This window comes from Carassius carassius, chromosome 6 (genome assembly GCF_963082965.1).
Source record: "Carassius carassius chromosome 6, fCarCar2.1, whole genome shotgun sequence".
NCBI classification, from domain to species: domain Eukaryota; kingdom Metazoa; phylum Chordata; class Actinopteri; order Cypriniformes; family Cyprinidae; genus Carassius; species Carassius carassius.
In genome coordinates, this window is record NC_081760.1 from 7,236,832 (window position 1) to 7,257,979 (window position 21,148).

General features: G+C 34.7%; 1 protein-coding gene across 1 annotated transcript in view; it reads left to right on the forward strand.

The window, feature by feature from the left end:
- LOC132142123 (protein sidekick-1-like) overlaps positions 1-21,148 on the forward strand; it is a 181,058-nt gene that overhangs the window by 107,704 nt on the left and 52,206 nt on the right. The window contains exons 5-6 of the mRNA XM_059551756.1: positions 731-864; positions 12,848-12,857. Of these exons, the coding sequence (XP_059407739.1) occupies positions 731-864; positions 12,848-12,857 (144 nt within the window). The remainder of the gene's footprint in view (positions 1-730; positions 865-12,847; positions 12,858-21,148) is intronic.

Consider the following 21,148-nt stretch of genomic DNA (forward strand, 5'->3'; position numbering starts at 1 on the left):
ACATGTCTGTATTGTTTTTCTGTTTCCTTGTACTCCACTTTTAGAAAAGTTCTTTCACTAACGGAAAGGTTCTGACAGACAGGATTGTGATTTTGTTCAGGCTTTCTGCAGGGTCTCATGGTGTGGCACATCTAGTTGTGGCGGTGACACTTCTGTTAGGTGTCTAAAGTGTGGTGCTCTTAGTGCTTTAAAAAGAATTTGCCTCATATGAAAGTGTGATTGTGTCATGTGTGTGAAAATTTGAAAGTGCTATTGACGTTTCTCGCAAGAGCGCTATTGAACATAGACTATCGAGGAACATGAAAGCCCACTCTCCCTTCTTTCCTTATTCATTTTGTTGTGTTTTTCTTTGGCGAGTTATTTTTTCCAGTCCTTGAGAGAGATAAAAATATCAGTTCAAAAAGTGGCAAAAGCCTCACATAATGTAAGTGGATGTGTGCGTGTGTTTGTGCATGTTCATTTTTCATTGTGTCCAGAGATTTATTGATTTGTGCACGTTTGCTGAAAGGAGTAATTATCATGTTGCCCTCTTGCCGATCAGACCATCCAGAACTAAAATAATACAATCCTCATGTGCTTTCATTAGTACTTACTTTACCTTGCACAGGTTTACTAATAAGCGAATTGATTTGTTACAGGTCACCCTGAGATTAGAAGGGAAATGAAAACACAAGTGGGTAATCTTGTTCACCATTCTTAAATGTTATTGTGTCTCTCTTTTTGGTTGCAGAGCAATAACATTGGACAATCAGCTTGTAGTTTTGGGGACGTCAGCAGCAGATGCGGGCCGGTATTATGTAGAGGCCGTTAATGAACGTAACGGAGAAAACAAAACCAGCCCTTCCATTTACCTGAGTGTAGCAAGTAAGTTTCTACAGCATTTACAGCATATATATATATATGTGTGTGTGTGTGTGTGTGTGTGTGTGTGTGTGTGTGTGTATCTGTATAAATATATATTCTGATATGCTTTCCAATATGTGGTATCTATTGGAACTTAGACGTTACATTCAAATAGCTCAAAAGTTGGTAACACTTTATTTTACAGTCCTGTTCCCCATGTACATACTATGTACTTATTATAGTAATTACAATAACTATGTAATAACTAGGTACCAACCCTGAACCTACCCCTAAACCTAACCTTACCCCATGTAGTTACCTTGTATTACCAGAACGTTCTTAGATAAATACACTGTAAGTATACTATAAGTACATGTAAGTACACGTACTGTAAAATAAAGTGTAACCCAAAAGTTGTTGAATAATGCTTTTAGGGATCACTTTATTGCAGTAAAACTAATTAATAAGATGAACAAACTTTGTTAAATGACTGAACAGATCTTTAGTGACTATCTTTAATACATTCAACTAGCGATTAAAAGTCATTAAACTCCACAATTCACATATTTGTTTGAATGCATATGAATATATATTCAGATTTTAATCAACTACTGATCGTTAAGCATTATATATTTGTTAATGATTTAACAATGAAAGCTATTTAATCTGCTAATGAGTCAAATGTTCTTTGGAATTAATGCGGAACTGTTGTGGGTTAACTTATCTCTGCTGTATGAAAACGTTTGTAATATTAAGAATGTTATTAGTTAAATGTCACAGCTGATGTACTAAACAGACCTATCAGGGACTTTATGATGAAAAATATTATGCAATTACATGGATTTGTAGGTTGTCAATGTCTGTATAATGCAAAATTATTAGAGTAGATGTATTATTCTGGGTTCATATGGTCTGTGATTAAAATTGTGATGTGAAATGGTCATTTTTTATGTTGTTCTCATTGAGATTTGCTCTCTGGGACAAAATATCGACTTTTTTTTAAAGTGGATGTGCTTTTAAATTAAACACATTGACCCTCCCTTTCACCTTTCACATTTTCAAACATCTAATTTCTCTGTATTGTCATTATGCTCCAGAAACACTTGTGTAGCTTGTGTTATGTGGCACATTTTGTACTTTGCTTTTTAAAGGACATTAATTTTGCCTTTCCACTGGGAGTGAAGGAGAAAGCTGTTTATGCTCCTAATTAAAGCCAGATTTTTTTTTCATACCTTTCTGTTTATACAGCCAGCAACTTCAAAAGTAGAATGATATAAATGTATCATGGAGAAGACCTTTATGAATCTCATTTCAAATGAATGTAAAATGTAAGGAACAAAAGGCAATGGAAAGTGTTCATGTGAAAATAATCTCTTTAAGTCATTAGTTCTTCGCAGTGTTTTAGGGGACAAGAGGTTCACGACTGTCAAATTTCATTTTTCCTAATCAAAAATTTAAAGGAAAGGAGATGTTGAGAGTAGTTTAAAGGATCTGAAACTCCAAAAACAAGAGTGTTGAGTTGAATGAATATGACAAGGACATAAGAAGGGGAAAGAACAAAGAGACGAGGAGTAGAGAGCTGACAGCAGGAGGGATTTTAAACCAGAAAAATCACTGCTTTTTAATTGACTCATTAGAATTATTTTTATGTCCTTCTGTACTTACCTTTAAGAAGTTTATGAGCATTTTAGGGTTTTTTGTTTGTATGTTTGGTTATTTGTCCATGCTGAGCTTTTGGAGGGGCTGGTATATTAAAATTTCAACAGGAACACAGCCGGACTTACACAAACCAGAAAGTACTTCCAGTGCCTCCTGTGTGATGTGTTTGTTGATATTGGGGTTTGGTTTGTGTTTTAAAATTTGTGGTTGAGAAAGATAGCACAGCATAGGATTCAATGTTTGGAAGGGAATTAATTTTAATAAAAACAGAATTACACTTAACTTAGTAAATGCAGCACTGAATCTCTCGAGGTAATTTGTCTTTATTGCAGTAATAGAAGATGCATACAAGGTTTCTGATTTATAATAAAATACATAAAACTCTTATCATTCAAAAGTTGTCAAACAGTGGCACCATTAACATATATATATATATTGTTTTTTTAAGCATAAGCATTTCAGAAATGATGTATTACAGCATGAATATATATAGCAGCTGAATATTAGCACATAGATACTGCTTTTGCTATTAACAGACACAACATGCTCACATATCAGCAAATATCAACATTAATACTAATAGTCTGAGACATGTCTGAACAGTGTTCAGATGAAACTCTACTGGATATGAGACAGGGGTCATCATACAGTCAGGATGTTAAAACACAGAAGCTTGTAGTTATAACTGACATCATAGTGTCACCGTGACAAAGCACAACCAAATTGATGTAACCATGGAAATGAAGGCTAGCATGTCATTTATTTGACTCTTTCAGCGTGTCATGCTGTTTCTGTTAGTTTAAGTATGTGGTTTGTGTGTGAATCATCTCTCGGTTTGTTGACTGTGGTGATGAAGAGAGGGCAGGCATCCATCTGGACCAGAGGATGGAAACCAGACGACAACATCTGGAAAGAGACAGACAGAGAGAGAGTAGAGGGTCTTGTTAATATTTGACGGTGTTCGTATGTAAATTGTGGATTTAGCACACATATATTTAAATAGTTTAAATATAAAAATTAATAGTTTAAATAGACACCGAACTTCAGAGATGTTTAGACATTTATCAATCCTGAAAAGTTTGTGGAATTCTTGGAAATCAAGGGTTGATATCAGTGCATTTATAGTAAATTGAATTAAATAGGTTCAACACAGTTAACTGGTCTGCCTAATTTGATATTATAATATTTCATTCTGTTCTGTGTTGATTCTGTATTTGATACATCTTTAGATTTTGTTATAATTAAGTCATATAAAGAGTACAGATTACTTTATTTGTTATAAGTCCCATCTGCATTTCATGTAAAAACTTGCCATTTAAAATCTTTCTCAAAGTTTGTTTATTATTTACTGATAAATGAAAAAGATTAAATTACAGAATTTCTGAAAGAATAAAAAAATTCATAGGGCCTTGTTATTGAAAAAGAAAATGCAATTATGAATTCTATTTATTAGACATGCTTTTTCTTACTAAACTCTAATAAAAAATAAAAAAATAAGACTGAATCTAAAAATACAAATGAGGTCATTCAAGAGTGAATTTTCTAGAAGAGGACCATGCTAAATCAGCAAACCAGACAAGACATAAATCTGGTTTATACAGCAGGTTATTCGGACCAAGAGATGCCCACAGGAAGAGGAAGTGCCTAACTGTAGTTTTTGTTTTCAGCAGCAGGTTGAGCTGGCTTTGGGTGATCTGAGGGCGACTAAATAACTAATATGAGATTCGTGTCAATGATGCGTGAACCCACTTAACCAAATATTTAGAAGTATTTTGACTCTTTTGTCTCTTGTTCTTTCTGTTTACATTGTTTTTTAGTGCTTGTATGCCAGATGTTGATTATGCATGGTTTGAAACTAAATTCATCAGACGCTTGTCCCTGGTGTCATATGCATTTTTAATTGTCTCACAGAATCTCTGTTCCTGCCTCTCTGTATCTCTAGAGATACCACTAGTACCTTTTTCGTCTCTCCTTCTCCTATTTTCAGGCCTTCTTCCTCTCTCTGAATATAACCACAACATGGCCACATGCACAATGCAATGTTTTAGACTGACAGTCATATGTAAATGTGAGAGTTATTGCTTTGTGCATGTACACACTATAATCAGTATTTTTGTTGTTTTTCTGTTTCTAAAGGATTTTTACTTCAGTCAGTAAAATGTTTCATTGTTTTGAAAGTCCAATGCTCACAAAGGCTACATTTATTTGATCACAAATACATAGCTTAAACAATAGTTCAAAATCATTAAAAATGTTAATTTATTACCATGATGGCAAAGCAGAATTTTTCTGAAATATTTATGTTTTATATCAATGTTGATAACAGTTGTGTCACATAATATTTTTAGAAAACACATTTGTTTTCTTAGGATTCTTTTGACGAATAAAAAACTCAAAAGAGCAGAATTTATTTGAAATGAGCTTCTTTTTAAACATTATGGTCACCTTTAATTTATTAAAAAAATTATTCTTTTTTTCCGTCACTTTTATTTTATTTCTATTTTTATTACTTTTTTTTTTTTTTATCCAAATTTGAATGTTAGTGTATTTTGAATTATGTTATTTGTTCTTACCTGACTGGCAGAATGAATTTTTTTATGTTAGTGCTAACGTTATTTCTCTGAGAACATTGCAAATTTCATCATTTATCACCGAAACCTTTCAAATGTCATCACTAACTGTGAAGACTAATCCAGTCGCATTTATTATTGTCCTAAAAATTTATTCCTCAAGATTAAAACATATCCAGATCAGGATTGACACATCTGGATAATTACATACTCATTAATCTTTAGATGAGATTTGTGGCCAACAGTTATTTACAGCCATCTCATCTGGATCTGGTGTTTGATATATTGCTTCAGCCACAGTGTTTTTAAAAGGATCTTTTTTATGTTTTTGATTAATCTGTAAGTATTATACAGCCCTGCTTTTCCGTTTCAATCAAATCAAAGCACATCAAATGAAATTATTTGATGAAATGCAGGCTTGCTGTGATGGTGAGTGATGGGGGATGTTTTATGGAACAGTAGGTGTTCGAAGTATACTAACATCAGAAGCAGGCAGCAAAGCTTTATGTTGTTGCTGATCATGCATGAATGCTTAAATCAAATCTGGGCACATAAACATGTCTCAAAAGGCAACATGTTATTTATATTAACTGATTGCATAATAAAAACCATAAAGTATATGCAATTAAATTCATTATACTGTATAAAGTACATTGTGTTCTGAAATTCACCACTAGTGAAAATGCATCTACACTCAAAAAAATTACTATTTAAACTTACATAATTTAATTATGGAAAGTGGTTCCACACAACCAAATTGTGTTTTGATAACATTAATGAAATTTTTTGTATCTATGCAAACTCCTTGTGTTGTGACAACACAACTGAATGAGGTAGAATCTATGTGAAATAGTAATGTCCAACCAAATCAATTTATTCACTTTGCTTTAACTTAAACCGGTTAAGTTAACTGAACATGTTTTGGTTTATTACAATCTAGCCAATTTTGTTTCACTCTATCAACATAAGGAGGTTTGTTTCAAATTACTCATTTAAATTATGGACAGTGGTTCCACACAATTAGTTCTAGTTACTTTAAATATTTTCTATTTAAAGTTACTTCCTTCAACAAAGTATTTTTTGTGTGATTTGTCTTGTAATGAGTCAAAAGACAAGATGTCACAAATGATCAAAGTGTATTTGTTAAACAAGCAATAAATAATTACACACAGTTAAATACAGTTGAAACCACATTACAAAATTACACAAAATAGCTCATAGCTCAAAATATCAAACTACTCATTTTCTAATTGGCATTCATGGGTAACCAGTCAAACCTTATTCCAGGAACAGGAACTGGCTCCAGAAATGACTTCTTCAGTATTCCAAATGTGTACCTGAGTTCAGGAGGGTTGCTCAAGTTCAGTCCATATATCAGTCCCAGCATCATGGTTTTGCAGACTGTAAACTGCTAGGTCCTGAAGAACTTTATGCTTTAAAACTCCAACATCTGCTGGACTGTCTTCAATGATGCACCTTCAAATAGATTCCCACTGTCGGAGTCTTCTGGATCACCTCCTGATTGCTGGCAACGTCTGAAGTATTTAAAAAGATGGAGAACTCAAATTCTTGTGTATTAACTTTAGCAAATCATTTATTAACCTTGAAAAAGAAAACTCACCATATACTCCATACTGCTAGGGTCTTCATTGGATACTTCAATTTAATTAGTCTGAAGATGAAAACAACAAAATTTAGCCTTTGGTTTTTTTTCTAAAATTACATGAAAAAAAAGTCAGTCATTCATCTTCTTATGATAAATACAGGCAAGCAGTCAAGATGGGATTCTAACAAACATTACAGTGGAAAATGGTACACACATCTGGACCCTGTACGGTAAGCAACAGAACTGGAATGTTTCCAGACCCAGAACGTAGTAAGGACATCAGTAAAACAGTCCATCAGTGGTTCAACCGTAATTTTACAAAGCTACAAGAATACTTTTTTGTGCAAACAAAACCAAAACAGCGACTTTTTTCAACAATTCTTCTCCAATTCGCATCTTCCACTATTATCAACAGCACGTAAATAATTCATGCGCATGGTGCTGCTGACCTAGAACACGCATGCGCTGAGCCTTGAATACACGCAGAGGAAAGCAATTTTCATGCCTCTTGTTACTCTCCATAATGGCGGCATATGTGATTTGGAGAAGAATTGTTGAATAAAGTCGCTATTTTTGTTTTCTTTGCACAAAAACATATTCTTGTAGCTTTGTAAAAGTGTGGTTGAAGCATTGATGTCACATGAACCGTTTTACTGATGTCCTTACTCTGACTCTGGGAACATTTCAGTTGCATTGCAGCCTTTATGGAGGTTCAGAAATCTCTCGCATTTTCATAAAAATATTAGGGATGCACCGCTTGACCGGCCATAAATCGGAACCGAACGGTTTTTGCTTAAAATACAGGATTGTTAATCGGCCGGTCTTTGGCCTTTTTTTTCGGCCGATTTTTCCGGAAGTGCGCCCGCGTGCTCAGACTACATTGTAATCATTCACTATCTTGTCATTTGTGTGGAAGTTATTTCGAAATCTGTGTGCAGGACACGGGCAGCCGATCAGCACTGGAAGTGCAGAGCTACATGTCTGAGGCATAGATAACAGGAGGCGCAAAAGAACAAAATAAGAGCCCCTTTCCTGCGCTCACTGAAGCTGCGCAAGCATACTATACCTGCACAAGCAGCAGTGAAGTCAACTTCTTGCGTGTTGGATGAGAAAAGTAACAGACTAAACTGCGACAAAACTAAAATACTTTTTTTTTGTGTAAAGTATGACTTGCAAACACATTTGAAAAGCCAGAAGTAAACGTCAGTTCTGTATAGGATGATTATTTTTATTTTACCTTAAAATTACATCGACTTAATTTGATGTAAAAATCACCTGCTGTAGCACACTGAAAAAAAGTGTTTCATTCATCCAATTAAAAAAAAAATAGGGTAATGATTCACATCTATTTTTTTACTTGAGACAATAGTTATTTATTTTTCATTGGATCAAGTAAAAAAATATAGATGTAAATCATTACCCTATTTTGATGAATGAAACACTCTGCATCTTTGTTATATTCTCACCGAAATTATTTGATTTTAAAATGTATTTATATAGCATACTTTTATTTAGTCTCACTGGTAAAGACATTGTTTTAGTTTTTAAATTTGGTTTAAAAAAATAATACTAAATGCTGATTAAGAAACCTCTTCTTTGACGTCTGACCCGTCAAATTGCAGGAACATTGCCGGGTCGCCTTCTGTGTGAAAGCAAACACGTCCCGGGATTGATTCCGGCATTGACCCGGGGCGGGGACCTAGTAACATTGCGGGGTTCAATCCCGGGACGAGCACTGTGTGAACAAAAGCCAGATCTAATGCCGTGTCATAGTGATGACGCACGTAATCGCGCGACTCTTTACCGGCTGTTTTGAAGGAAGATCAACGTTCGCGGAAAAAAAAAGTGCAAACTTAATGAAGCAGAGATCAGTTAGTTCCTCACTTTCTGCGCTGACACCGAGATCGTTCGCCAGCTTCAGTGAAAGTATAACGTGCCTAATGTTTTCGACATGTACATTAAACATCACGCCCTGATGTCACGTGTCGTTACGGGACCTGTATTTGCCGGAATCGCAGTGTGAAAGGGGCTTTATTGAGCTTTTCCTCAATATTGGACTGTAGAACTATGCAGTTATTGCCTTTAATTTCACATGGTTACAATTAATCTTTTAATTTAAGGCCAGTTATATGTAGTTTCAACCCAATTCAAAAACAAAAGCTAAATGCTGATGTCTGTACCATCTATGTTTGTATTGAATGTAGGCTAATAACTGTGCAGTTACTGCCGTTAATTTCAGACGGTCATGGTTATTGTTTTCAATAGTTTAACCTATTAAATACCAAATAAACATCTTGTTTATGCATACTTTCCTTCTTTCTTGTTTGTTGCTTAAAGATTAAAAAAAAAAAAAAATCACGGAAATCGGTATCGGACAGATTGCTTGTAAAAAATCGGTATCGGCCATGAAAAATCATGATCGGGGCATCCCTAAAAAATATCATAATATATGCTCTGAAGATGAATGATGGTCTTACGGGTTTGAAACGACATGAGGGTAAGTAATTAATGACATGTTTATTTTTGGGTGATCTAGCCATTTAAACACACCTGAACCAGCTAATCAAGGTTCTTGGGAATTTTAAAACAAAAAAGTCTTCCTAGAACTTCCAGGCAGGTGTATTAGAGCTATACTCCACAGAACTCTGGCTTTCCTAGAGCAGGTCTGGACACCCCTGCCTTGCATTAAAATAAATTGTTTTTGGGAGGCAAATGCATTCATAATCTGTCAGTTTATAGTATTACCACATATTTTGTATTTATTGTATTAATAAACCTAATCTTATTATATCTGTCTTTTTTGTCCATTTCCAGTGGCCAGTGAGAGAATAATGTTTTAATACAAGGTTGTGTTGAGTGCAGTTGTTCTTTCCTGTGTAGTGGGCACCAAGAGGGTTTCAGTATTTGTCCAAGGACTCTTCTTCAGTATGCAAACATCTTCATAAGTTTTGTAGTGCGGATCGAGTTTGGCAAAGATTGTTGATTCTAATGGGCCTATGGTAATTCTGTATGTCTCAAATTCTGCACAAATCTGTAAACACATGAAGTGCAATGTGTTACAAAAAAAAAAAGCAAAAAACAATTCAATTATCAAAATATTAAATGATTTATTTGTGTGAGTGATGAATAGTGTCATGTTTACCATTCCAAAAGGGTGAACCTGATTACATATCTGGAGCATTTGTATAATGTGAACAGCTCAGAGTAGTGTCCGGTACCGCCATGTTCATAAACAAAGCTTCAAATACTTTCACTGTGCTAAGCCAGGGCTCTCCAAACTCGGTCGACATTTCATGGTTAGACATTTATTGATTATTTAGCTTTTGCAATTAGTTAAAATATACATATTCTAACAAATAAAGGTGATTACTTCCGCTTTTGAAAGTCATTATGTATTACTAGTACACAATTAATTTATACAAATAAATATATTTGGCACACAAAATGAGATAAGAGAAAAACACCTATTCGCCATTTGATAAGTTATATGAGGAAGTAGCTGAATGACAAATCATTCTGCCTCTTAACATCTCTTATTGTAAGCCATATGTATAATAAAAGTAAAGGTAAGTGATAGGATGTTTTATTTTTGGATAAACATTTTATTAATAAATACAATCTCTCTTAAAATACCTTATTGGGTTACGATGATCAAAACAGTTTGGTTTGATCTAGCGCAGAACTAAAACTTTAATGAAATATTTCCCCCAATTATAAAATGATTTTATCATTAGCTAGAAATCAAGTTATAATTCTAGCGACACTGACTCTGTATTTTCATGTTTAATATTGAAAAGCTATCTGTTGCATAAAGGACTGTTATATAAATAAACGTGACTGGACTTTTCTTTACTGGAGTGCCTGGAGAACCTCAGAGTTCGTGCAAACATCCACATCGCTGTAATCAAATGTGTTCTTAAGAGCTGCTTTTACATCGCGGTCAGTTTTTGTTGTGTTTATGCAGTTATTGAGAGGAAGACGCGCAGTATATATTTACATATTCATCCCATAGACAGTAAAAGAAATGGACACAGCGACCCCATTGGAACTCAATTGAGAAAAGTGAAGCCCATTTTTAGCGATTTTTAGCACTTCCGTTTCTGACGCGCAGACTCGAACTAAGCTTGATGACGTCAGCAAACTGTCTGACAGATGTAAATCCTCTAGTAGCTGTGCGTGCAAACTGCCATCGCTAATCTTGCAGAGACGGCGAGCTAGAGCGGGGAGTTCTTTGGCGTGAGTGAGCAGGAGTAAGTGTTCTTGTATAGTGTACTATATTTTGTATAGTATTTTAAAATGTAACGCCAGGGCTTGTATCTATGGGCTTCTCTCTTGACGTCTCCCAGATTGCCTGCAAGCTTCTCCTCCTGTCTGTATGGTAATTTCTCTACTGTGCGACAGAGAGTCGAGTGGTTATGCCGCAATCGTTAGCCTATTTTTACAAAAACTGTTTCTACTGGGCCATAATGTAACATAGAAGGTAATGTAGCCCTTTATACATTGCCGTGTATCTTTAGAAATAAATAATGGACAAATGGAGTCTTTAAACTCCTCAGATGTAAAGTTATTCGCTGTCAAAGTGACGCCAAAATGAATGGGCTGTGAAGTTCTGCAGTGAAGTTCTGCTACAAGATGGCGGCACGCGGCCGACTTCAACTTCCGGTCAACTTCCTTCCCGCCTGATTCATCCAAGGTTTGGATCGGCTCGGTTTCCGTTTCCTCAAACTGAAGTGCAATCTTCTTCTTTTGAATTGAATCAGGAGAGTGTATTACAATCTTGCGCTACAGCGCCACTCTGGTCAAACTGCATTATTGCAGGCTTTCACATTAGGCAGATACGAGATCAAACCACTAACGTTACTCAAAAACATTTGCCAATAATTTTTTTTATCGTCGACGTTGTCGATAATGTCGACTAATTGTTTCAGCCCTAGTGTATATATATACTAAAGTCAATACGTTACAGAGAGTCGTGCGCTTTCACATCTCCCAACCACTTAAAATCATCTATTAACGGTGCAATAAACCGATTACACAATACTAGACTGCAAAACAAAAGCACCCCAAAACAGAAACTCGAAGAGAAATTAAAGACTTTGACTTAACACAAGAAAAACATTAGATTTTCTTACCTGACTGGTACCTCTTGCTCTCCCCCGCGCCGTCATCAAATGCGTTGGAAATCGTCACTTCCGTTTTTTTTGAATGACGAAATAAAAACCCTTTACTTTAGTTTAACGATTGATAATTAAGTCAAATTGAAAATCAAACAGTTTAAGTTGATTAAGCCCAATACAATTGTGTTTTGGTGGAAAACTAAATATATTTGTGTTGTTTTAACAAAACATATCTGTGTAAAACGAACAGTGCCACAAATCCATTTTTTTGAGTGTATTTTGCATTCTTTTCAAATGAACAAAGTTTTAAGCTGCAGATGATCTAATCTGCAATTAAACATTTTGTGAAAAAATTGTCAGGTACTCCACAAGTTTCTGCAAAACCCGATGATCCATTTCATCCAGCATTTTTTGAAAACGTCTGACCTTTACAAAGAGGTTAAAACACTGTCAATGTCACAAATTTGATTATATTTCTTCATTTAAATCGTAACATCTAATTGTTTTAACATTTTCAAACTTCCAGACCTTTGTTTATATACAGGTTTAAATGAAAATGAATATTAGATTATCAATGTAGACCTTTAGTCCCTACTGTTTTATATATATTTATATAAAAATTGCATTCTTTATGCATTATTGTGCTTTTGCAATCTGTTGGAAGTTGTGATAGTTTTAACCAGTTCTAATACATTTTATTACTTTCATATTCATACTTTTTTTGAGTGTGCATTAAATATGCATACTCATATGCATTAAATGAGTGTGCATTAAATAACAGTTAGTGCCAATTTCACCAAGCATATAATGGATTATAAATGCACATTATGAATAAAGTCTTTATACAGGCCTCATTTAAAGTGGTGCCAAACATATTATACAATATATAGTTGGTTCCCCTCAAGTATTTTGTTAGCTATTTCAGCGTATTGCATCTTTATGTCTGCCTGCCTTTGAGTGTTTGTCAGAATATTCTCAATAAAAGGAGTTGACTTTGCTGTTGCTTTAGAAGGTGAAGTTTAAAAGACATTCATTCTGTCGTTTCTCTTCAGGAGATCTACTGTATGTCAGTATCTATCACAGTCACTTTTAAACAACCTCCCTCATCAAAAGAATTCACCACTGGAAAGTTTCCTCCCAGTTTGTCTGTTGTAGATTGTTATTTGTTTTCCAACTTATGACAAGATTCATTACATTTCAGATTGATTTGCAGCATTTAAAATCTTGTTTTGAATTCTCTTCTGGGATAAGAGGATGGAAATACTGACATTAGTCGATCTGATTCTGATACGCTTAGCAGTGAAACAAATAGTTGCATGAAATAAATTATCAGCAATATACAAATGATTTTAATTTTATGGACAAAGCATTTTGGAATGATGTGCGGGTGAGTACATTGTTATTTTTGGGTGAACGCTCTCTTAATGGAGAGCATTTATTGACTGTTGATTATTGACATTAGCAAAATTTGGATGAAACTTTGACATTTGGACTCAATTGGGCTTGGGATTGAAATGACTCAGTTTCAACTGCGAAAAATTGCAGAACAACACTTTACACTTTAACTAATGTATATTTTTGCAGCAGCAATGCTTTTTTTGCTTGAATTCTTGATATATCTGTTATGAGTTATGATTATTTCTTCATCCCTAGTTCAGTCAGGATGTTCAGTCATAAGTCACAATTAGCAGTTGAACATATTCTTGTTTCACACCAGTGATCTGTTAATTATTTTGTATGTTTGACAAGCTATAATAGGCCCATCCTACAAGCACCTTGAGAATTGATGCTAGCGGGTGTGTTCATTTTTGTGTCATCTTCCCGCTCCTCTCTTCCACGTCTACATGTGTTGTCATGTATCAAAGTCCATCCTTGAAGACATTTACTCACCTCGTTTTAGCATGAAGGTTTTTTTTCCCTGTCATTTTCAATTACAGGCACAAGGCTGTGTTGATTCGGTGTGTGTGTCCATCCGCCTGTTTGTGTGTGACTTCTGCGGGGTCTTGTCTATGCCAGTTAGAACAAGCAGGCCAAAATTTTATCTCGCAGTGGCAGCCGACTCGCACAACATGAGCCAAAGTCTTCTTCAAGAGAATTAACAAAATCATTAGAGATAAAGAAAAAGTGGGGGGAATGAGAGAGAGACTCATTAATGACTGAGTAGTTTACTGAAAGCTCTTCCTCCCTCTGTATTGTCCACTAAAGATGTTTGGGTCTTTTTCTCTCTTCATATTGATTGTAAGTGTGTGTTTTGGGGCCTGAGTGATACAGTTGTTGTAATGTCCACTGTAGACATACCAGCTCTGCTATAAACCTATTTAGCTGCTTTGCTGCATACTGTCTACATAGGCAGCTGCCTTCTTAAAGGTCCCCTGAAATGCTTTGAAATGCAGCTTAATTCTATGTGTTGACGTATTTAACTGAAACAAGAAGACAGGGTGGGACATATCAAGCAACCCTTTTTTAAATAGCCTCTAGCGTTCGTTTATACCACAGCTTGGCTTGACCGTTCAGAGACATTGAGCTCTGTAAAGCCGCATTTGACATCCACAATCACATCCATATTGATATAAAATATAGCATTCTGTTTGGAATTCAAATAGGTCCGATACATTTTGTGATCCACTCCGTGCTATTGTGCCTCTGGACCGGAGCAGAGTGTGTGAGGTGTGGTGATTAGCGTGACACAGCGTGAAACTAAACTTCTTTTTCCTCAATGGAAAGCATATTTACACTGTCTGAATTGTTCCCTGTCTGCTATATAGTGCACTACATGCCATTCACCGTACAGAAAATATTAATAAATGTAATGACCTATAACAGCCGTGGCTTCAGCGTCTTTTTATAGCGTAGGGGGCGGGCGCTTTGGATTCTAGAGAGCATTTGATTGAACAGAAGAATTAATAAGAAGATGAAGTGCAATGTGATGTCATGAAAATCTTTGATCCATTTTAGAGTGACAGATTGTATGTTTTGAATGCTTATATCTCTTAAATGTGAATTTTGTTATTGTTTTGGGATATTAATACTAAAAGCTAAAAAACGTACATTTTGATTTCATGGGGACTTTGAGGGAACGGAAATGGAATCTGATAAGTGACCGATTTAGGAAGCAGCATATTTTTAAGCTCAGTGCTTTAAAGGGTTCGTTCATCCAAAAATGAAAATTAGTCCATAATTGACTCACCCTGAAGTCATCCTAGGTGTATATGACTTTCTTCTTTCAGACGAATTCAGTTGAAGTTATTTAAAAAATTGTCTTTGATCTTTCAAGCTGTTTGATGCAACTCAGATGTTCTCATTGAGAAGTTTAATAAAAAAGCTCATCCATTAAGAAAAATTATCACACGTCTCCGGGGGGTGAACAAAGGCCTCCTGTAGCGAATCGATGCATTTTTGTAAGAAAAATATCCATATTCAAAACGTAATAGTCAGTTTAATCTAGCTTGCACTCACAGTTGTAAACAAAGCAGTTTCGGGGAAATGACGTATGAGGTCAGCGAAACATATTATATTTGAAACACATAATTCCAATTAGCTATAAGACAACATTTCTAATTTTCTAATATCTAATATTTTATTTAATTTATTTCTGCTTTCATATATTTTTTATTTTAGTTTTAGTAAAAATTAACAACACTGCTTAGAGGTTTTGGAACATTTTTCTGTTTCCCAAACATGTTTTACATTTTTTAGCCTACATTTATGGAATATTTAGCCTATTACTCATTGTACAATGGTAATATATATTAATACAATTAATGAATATTATTAAAATGTGCTGTACACTTTTGTAGCATTTTATTTTTTATGATACACTTAATGTTGCTTATGTTCCTTGCGCCAAATCAGTCTTTTGTGGATTTTATTTGTAAATGACTTTTCTCATGATTGGCTTACTGGTGAAGTTCAGTATCGTTTAGTACATAATACACTTTCCTTTCCTAAGTAGGAAGGGTTTTAAAGACCCCATGGAATAAAAAAATTGACTTGTGTGGCTTTTAGTTCATGTCTTTTAGCTTTGATGCCACCTGTATGCTAATGTAGCCTACGCCTATAGAAGTTGACAAAATTAACTTTTAACCATTATCTGGATTTATTCTTACCTCACACTGAGTGTCAAGTCTGAGACAATTTGTATCCCATATTAAACTCCATTGGGCCTCAGCCCTGAAGGTCTCCCATATGTGTGCGCAATATGTGAGTAAGGATCTTTATAGTAGTATTCATATCCAGCCTGATCTCACAATCAAAACGTACATATTTAGACGTAAATTAAAACTGTCCAATACGTATGTGCCTTTACGTATTTACAGTTTCGTTTACGTATTATCTGGACGTAATTACAGGTTCGATATGTATCTAAATTAACGTAAAAACAACCTCAAATACGTACAGATAGAATGTGTTCTCTGACCAGTCAGTTATCCATAGACATTTGCTCATGAAGCTGCTTTTCAATGCGTATCTAAATAATTTTTTAATATTTATGTATATTTTCCCTTTTTATAATTTTTTTTTGATAAATGTAAGATCCCTAAACCCCACCCGAACCTAAACCTACCCATTTTATACAGAATGTTAAAAGAATAAAACATAAAACACAATTTTAGCAAAAATATAACATTAAAACGTTATTTTGAGCCACTAAAGTTAATCCTACACCTACCCCTAAACCTACCCATAACCATTTCTTAAAATACCATAACGTTACTGTTATAAATAAACAAATAACAGACAAACAAACATAACGTTAATCATTTATTTTTTGCGAAAATTTCGAAAGTGGTACCAAAAGTAGTTCAAATGATAATGAGTTCCAGTCGCAGTATTCTCTGGAGGTAATAGTTTTTATAGGGTACAGAGTAGAATTTAATTTATTAATCCGTGAAATTATGTATCTGTCTTCTCTCCGTGAAGGCGCACTGGCACAGTAGTGATTTCAAATGTCTACCAACTGAAACATGGCATGTCGCAATCTGTGACAAATTATGTGAGAACCAATGAGCGTTTGATATCAGTGCCGTAAACCATGTCGTAACGTTTCTCGAGGGTGGTGGCGCTATTTTCAAATTCGAATCATAACGAGCGTGGGCTTTGACTGTAACCGTCGCTGTTGCTGAGAATGAAGATCAAGATCGATTGATTAAGGGATGAATTTGGATATGTTCCTTGCAAAAATCTGGATTCTAAAGATATGGAGTACAGCAAACAAATAAAATGGATGTGATTTGTAATTTTATGCTGTGCTTTTGTGTATCTATGGTTGTATTGTCAGTCATTGGATAGGAGAAAATTGCACAGCAAAATATTACAAAATGGTTAAACAATTACATAAATTGTATTCATTTTAAGGTTTCAAAGTGTAGTCTCGTTTAACATTATGTAATCCCCCGAAACGAGTTTGCAGCATGCACAGAAATGTTATTTCCTATTAAGTAGATGAGTAAACTGCTTTCAATAAATTCAGTAGAAACATGTATTGATATGGCCATTAAATACAACAGATTTAAATCATTAAAGCCGCGATTTTAATATTAATACATGGGAAATTCATATACATTCACACTTTACGTTAGATTATTTACGTTTTTTTAGCTGCTAACATGTAAGTATTTGTACGTTTTACTGCTATAAATACGTCAAAGTTGTACGTTTTTATGTGCATGAAAACGTAAGTAAATGTACGTGTGGTAGTACCACATTTAACGTAAAAATACACACGTATTCTCATGAGATCACGTTGTCATATCACATTGTTCGTTTGTACTCTTCCTTTACGATGTGGTTTTAGACCAGAATGCTTTGAATGTGTCTGATTTGATGTGGTCCCGAGTCAAGCTGCCTATGAGTCACTCCTGCAGCTAGAGAGTAAACTGGATTAATTCATGTCTGTCAGTCTGATTCGTAGTAGCAGCATCCTGAGCCTCTGTAATCCATGTTCAGTACTCTGGATTTATGCTTTGATAATCGTACTGAACATTATCCAGATGTAGTTTTTGTTAAAAAAAATAAAAAACCCTACCTATATTCATATAACATATTTTTTTGTTTAAAAGTAGAGGCTCTGGTTTTTAATTAGGTGTACTGCACATTCAAATATTCATACAGCAACATATACTGGAGGCCATCAAATTTTATTGAACGTCGTCCAAATTGCTGGAGGTGGCTGGCACCTTTTTTCAAAAATGCTTGCGGGGAAAGAGTTAAATCACCGGATGTTGTTTATAATTGGCGTGAGTGAATAAGTTAAAGGGATAGTTCACCCAAAAATAAAAATTCTGTAATTTACTCTTGGTTGATCCAAATCTGTACGAGTTTCTTCTGCTGAGCACAAATGAAGATATTTTGAAGAATGTTGGTAACCAAACAGTTGACGGTAGCCATTGACTTCCATAATATGGGGGAAAAAATACTATGGAGATCACTAGCTACTGTTAATTGTTTGGTTACCAACATTTTGGTTTGTATCTACTAGAGGGTTAATACATGATGACTTTATTTTCCTTTTTTGGGTGCATTATTCCTTTAATAAGCAATTGATGTGAATGAGTGAGTTAAGAAGTGATTGAGTAAGAGATTCACTGAGTAAATAAGGGAACAAAATGTGTAAGTGAATGAACAAGTAAATGAATTAATAAATAAGTGAACGCTAAATGAGTCCCCACATGAGCATGACACTTAAATTGCCTGCTGTTGTTTATAACTTTAAAAGCTCTCAACTGTTGTCTACTCACTTGGTATGACTCTGAGTAACAGACCCCATGACCCAATTACCCGAGTTTGACCGCACTACTTTAAACAGCTCAGAGAGACTGAGATATCTTCAGATCTCAGATCACACTAACCTTCGTGGATACACAGCTGTAATGAGTTTGACTGGAGGACAGTTTGAACACATGTTCAAAGTTGCTGAAGGTAGATCTGTGGTATCATATTAAGAGCCCTCAGAGGCTTGCCTCTTTAATTTGGTCTGCTGTGGCTGGATGAGTTTGACACTTTTAATTAATTAATGCCGTTACACATCACTTAACATGCACGATAAGAGGTCAGATATGGAAGCACTGCTCATGCCGTATAAGTTTCATATCATATCAGCTGTTATACGTTCATATATTTATGCATTAGTAACCTGAGGAAAAATCCCATTTTATCAGTGATGAAACTCTGGACTGTTGTGACCCAGATGCAGGGATAAACTATATTTTGAGACGAAGATGAAGACCATTAAACATGACCAGACATGCTGTGACTAAAATAACTATAGCCAATAGATTCTGCTTACTGTTCTTTCATCAAACTGTTCTCTAAAGACAACTAACCGGATCGTACACTGGGGACTTGAAATCATATCCATGCCAATCCAGAACCATGTTAGGATTTTAGACTTGCTTGCTACTTAGTTAATTTTTTTTATTTATTGTGAAGTATTTACCTTGAAAAGATTAACTCTGTGTCCCAACCAGACGTGTCAAGTAATTATTCAGTCCTCACCGAAAGCAAACATGTTACATGATTTTTGGTATAGGCAGGGGAGTGCAACATAACATGACAAGCAAATAACAAAATATTTGATTTCATGAGAGTTGCACAAAAATCTGATTTGTGTATTACACATTTTGTTAAAACAATATTATAAAAACTTTACATTTTTAGAAAAGTCTCCAGACTTGTTAATATACTATTTTAGTTTATTTATTTATTTATTTAATCTTTTTTTTTTTTAATGGTTTAGTGGTTTTGTTATGTACATTTATTTCAGGTTTGGTTTCAACTTCAATGAAAATTAGAAATGTTGGCTGAGGAACTAACTGAAATGAACAAGTGTTTTTTTTTTATTCAGATATTTATATTTAGCATTATTGCAGCTTTATTTCAACTACAATTTTTTAACAATCCATTATTATTATTATTATTATTATGTTTTTTTTTTCTCGATTGTTTTGTTTTCATAATTTTTTTTATAAACAATGTGAATTTTATAAACAATGTGTCTAAAAATAAAATAAAAAAGATGAATAATGGCTAGTCACCAACAAAATGTCACATTTTGTGCAAATCCTCAGTTGACATTTGCAGCTAGTTAGGACACAAGTAATTACTGCCATTTTGGCCTCATTCATGAAACATAAAACAGATTTCAGTCATTTGCAAAAATGTACAACTTTGTTCTGATTTTGTGTTTCAACGAAAAATTGCAATAGTTTCACAAGCTATCTGAATGAGGCTCATTGTACAAAATGGTTTCAAAACCCAAAACTTAACTAGAAAGACATGCTTTTTTATACTAGGCTCTCAAGCTGAAACTAAACTGAAAGACCGAAACTTCTAGGTGAAGATGTTTCAAGTTTTTCTGATCGAGCAATTTGCCATTCACTGACAGTGTTCAAAGGTGATCTGTGAAGTTCTTTTGGGTCGTACTTCTTAATTAACCGCCATTCCTCCTGCATTCGTGGCATGATCAAAAGATCCCTGCCGGCAGAACAGGAAGATATGTTAGAATAAAATGAGCCCTGAAAGTATATTAATAGCTAAGTCTGTTAGCACTCTCCAGGGAAATGCTGAGATCCAGCTCTTATGAATTCATCCAGACACCAGGAAGACTACAAAAATAATTCTCTGGCTTTTAGAATTCTTTTCCTCACCCTTGCCTGCTACGGTCTGGAAGAATAAACTGGATTGACTCTAAGTGTGGGAATTACCTGACAAAAGCGAGAGGCAGCTCTGCTATTTTGTCTTTTGAGGGTAAGTGGAAAAATTACCAGGAATTACACCTAGGGAGTGAACATCCCTGTCTTACTTGCTTGGCCTCTTTTTACCCTGCTTTCTTGTTCATTAAGGTGATTGACACTGGAACTAGAGAGGGTCAATAGGTGCTGGTGAGCAAAGGAGAAAGGGAAAGAGATTGCTTTGCAATTTCTGTTTTGTCCCATTTTCTCTTTCTTTATCTCTGTCTTACATGCATCTTTCACAGCGCAATCGTTGCATCGTTCTCTTTCTCAATACCTCAGTCAATCGAACAGAAAGCTGTGTACATTATGACCACTATTAAAATTAGATTTAATTTTTTTTTGATAGCTTTGTTTTCAAAGAATGTTCCAGACAAAGTTGTGAGGTTTGTAATAGTGTAATCCCAGTGTTTTTGAAAGTTTCTTATGCTCACCAAGGTTGCATTTATATGATCAAATATACAGTAAAAAGTAGCAATATTGTGAAATAATTAGAATTCAAAATAACATTTTTCTATTTCTATATATTTAAAAATGTAACTTTTTCCAGTGATGGCAGTGATGAAGTTTAAAAAAAAAAAAATACAATTTCTTTTTTTAATAATTCACTGATCTCGTACTTTT